The sequence below is a fragment of the Nicotiana tomentosiformis genome, chromosome 12 (genome assembly GCF_000390325.3).
Source record: "Nicotiana tomentosiformis chromosome 12, ASM39032v3, whole genome shotgun sequence".
NCBI lineage: Eukaryota > Viridiplantae > Streptophyta > Magnoliopsida > Solanales > Solanaceae > Nicotiana > Nicotiana tomentosiformis.
In genome coordinates, this window is record NC_090823.1 from 102669234 (window position 1) to 102671888 (window position 2655).

At 45.1% G+C, this 2655-nt stretch overlaps 1 protein-coding gene across 1 annotated transcript; it reads left to right on the forward strand.

Annotated features, from left to right (window-relative positions):
- The first annotated feature begins 424 nt into the window (after positions 1-424).
- LOC138903143 (uncharacterized) lies at positions 425-976 on the forward strand. The gene has a single exon (XM_070191062.1). It carries the CDS (start codon positions 425-427, stop codon positions 974-976), a length of 552 nt encoding a protein of 183 aa, XP_070047163.1.
- The last annotated feature ends 1679 nt before the right edge of the window (positions 977-2655 follow it).

A 2655-nucleotide genomic window follows, 5' to 3' on the forward strand; every position in this document is an offset into this window, starting at 1 on the left:
TCATGCCACTATGGCCCAAGAGGTTGAGAAGGGGACTTTTTATGATCTGGTTGTAGAGATAGCTCAGAGGATTGAGGGTGTGCGTCAGCATAGCCGAGAGCAAGTTATGAAAGATAAGTGGTTTAGATATTCTGGAGAGTTCAGAGGTGCCCCGTCTCGGGGTAGAGATCAGTTCGTGAGAGGGCAGTCGAGCAGGACCCCATACCTAGCACCACCACCTCATCGGGGAGCTCCAATGTGACCTTATTTCAATGCTATGCCAAAGAGTTCTTACCGCCCACCAGCTATTCAGGGTTCCTCCAGTGGGTATTCAGGTCATCAGGGCCATACTTCAGGTCAGTAGTCTACCGTATCAAGGGGTTTTTTCGAGTGCGGAGATTTCAGTCACATGCAGAGATTCTGCCCTAGGATTCGGGGTAGACCAATGCAGCATGGTCAACAGCCTATGATTACCGCACCAGTTGCTCCGATAGCCATCCGGCCAACCAGAGGTGGTGGGCAGGTGGGTAGGGGCCGTCCTAGAGGTGGAGGCCAGCCAGGTGGAGGCTATCCAGTTGGTTCTCCAGCTCGGTTCTATGCTTTTCCGGCCAGACCAGATGCAGAGGCCTCAGATGTGGTGATCACAAGTATTATTTCTGTCTGTGGCAAAGCTGCCTCCATATTATTTGATCCAAGGTCTACATATTCCTATGTGTCATCTCTATTTGCTCATTTCCTGGGTGTTTCTCGTGAGTCCTTGAGTACTCCTGTTTATGTGTATACTCTTGTATGCGATTTTGTTATTGTGGATCAAATCTACCGGTCCTGCATTGTTACATTATGTGTTTATGAAACTAAAGCAGATCTTCTACTGCTTGACATGACCGACTTCGAGATCATCCTGGGCATGGACTGGTTATCTCTATATCATGCCATCCTAGATTGCCATGCCAAGACTGTTACCTTGGCGATTCCAGCATTGCCTAGGTTGGAGTGAAAGGGTTCATCTGTCAGCGCATCTAACCAGGTTATTTCCTTTCTAAAGGCTCGACACATGGTCAGGAAGGGTTGTTTGGCTTATCTAGCCTATGTTCGAGACACTACTGCAGAGACTCTAGTGATTGATCCAGTGCCGGTAGTCCGGGATTTCTCCAATGTATTTCCTTTAGATCTTCCAGGCATGCCAACAGATCGTGATATTGATTTCTGTATGACTTGGCTCCAGATACCCAGCCTATATCTATCCCACTGTGTTGCATGGCTCCAAAAGAATTGAAGGAGTTGAAAGAACAACTTGAGGAGTTATAGGCCAAAGGGTTCGTCAGACCGAGTATATCGCCTTAGGGTGCATCGGTATTATTTGTGAAGAAAAAGGATGGAACTATGTGAATGTGTATTGATTATCGCCAGTTGAACAAAGTTACCATTAAGAACAAGTACCTGTTTCCGCATATTGATGACCTATTTGACTAGTTGCAGGGTGCTAGGGTGTTCTCTAAGATCAACTTGAGATCGAGGTACCATCAGTTGAAAATTCGTGATTCGGATGTTCCAAATACTACTTTTCGGACTAGATATGGTCATTATGAGTTTCTGGTGATGTCCTTCAGTTTGATAATGCCCCGGCGGTGTTTATGGATTTGATGAACAGGGTATTCATGCCATATATTGACTCATTTGTCATTGTCTTCATTGATGACATTTTGATCTACTCGCCCAGTAAGGAAGAACACGAGCATCATATGAGAGTGGTGCTTCAGACATTGCAGGAACAAAAGCTATATGCTAAGTTCTCCAAATGTGAGTTTTGGCTAAATTCTGTAGCATTTTTAGGGCATATTGTATCGGGCGAGGGTATTAAAGTTGATCCCAAAAAGATCGAGGCAGTTCAGAATTGGCATCGTCCTACTTCGGCGACTGAGATCAGGAGTTTCCTAGGGTTAGCAGGCTATTATCGTCGGTTCGTGGAGGGTTTTTCATCTATTGCAGCACCTTTGACCAAATTAACCCAGAAGGGTGCTCCATTCTGATGGTCCGATGATTGTGAGGTAAGCTTTCAGAAGCTCAAGACAACATTTACTACAGCACCAGTGTTAGTGTTGCCTTCCGGTTCAAGGATGTATAAAAAGTAATGTGATGCTTCACGCGTCGGCTTGGTTTGTGTATTGATGAAGGAGGGGCGAGTTATTGCATATGCCTCCCGTTAGTTGAAGTCCCATGAGAAGAATTATCCGGTACATGATTTTGATTTAGCTACGATTGTTCACACTCTTAAGATTTGGAGGCATTATCTTTATGGGGTGTCTTGTGAGGTTTGCACTGATCATCGCAGTTTGTGGCATTTGTTCAAGCAGAGGGACCTAAATTTGAGGCAGGAAGATGGCTTGAGTTACTAAAATATTATTATATTACTATCATGTATCATCCGGGCGAAGCAAATGTAGTTGCAGACGCCTTGAGTAGAAAGGCGGAGAGTATGGGTAGTTTGGCTTTTATTTTAGCAGAGGAGAAGCCATTAGCTTTGGATATTCAGTCCTTGGCTAACAGACTTGTGAGGCTGGATATTTTAGAGCCCAATCGAGTTCTTGCATATGTTGTTGCCCAGTCTTCACTATTCGAGCACATTGGTCCTTCGAGAAACGGTACTACGGGGTGGTACCAAGGAAGTTACCATTG

Bases quoted from the DNA above. Each gene is read 5' to 3' on its own strand.
- LOC138903143 (XM_070191062.1), top strand. From the start codon at position 425: ATGCAGCATGGTCAACAGCCTATGATTACCGCACCAGTTGCTCCGATA.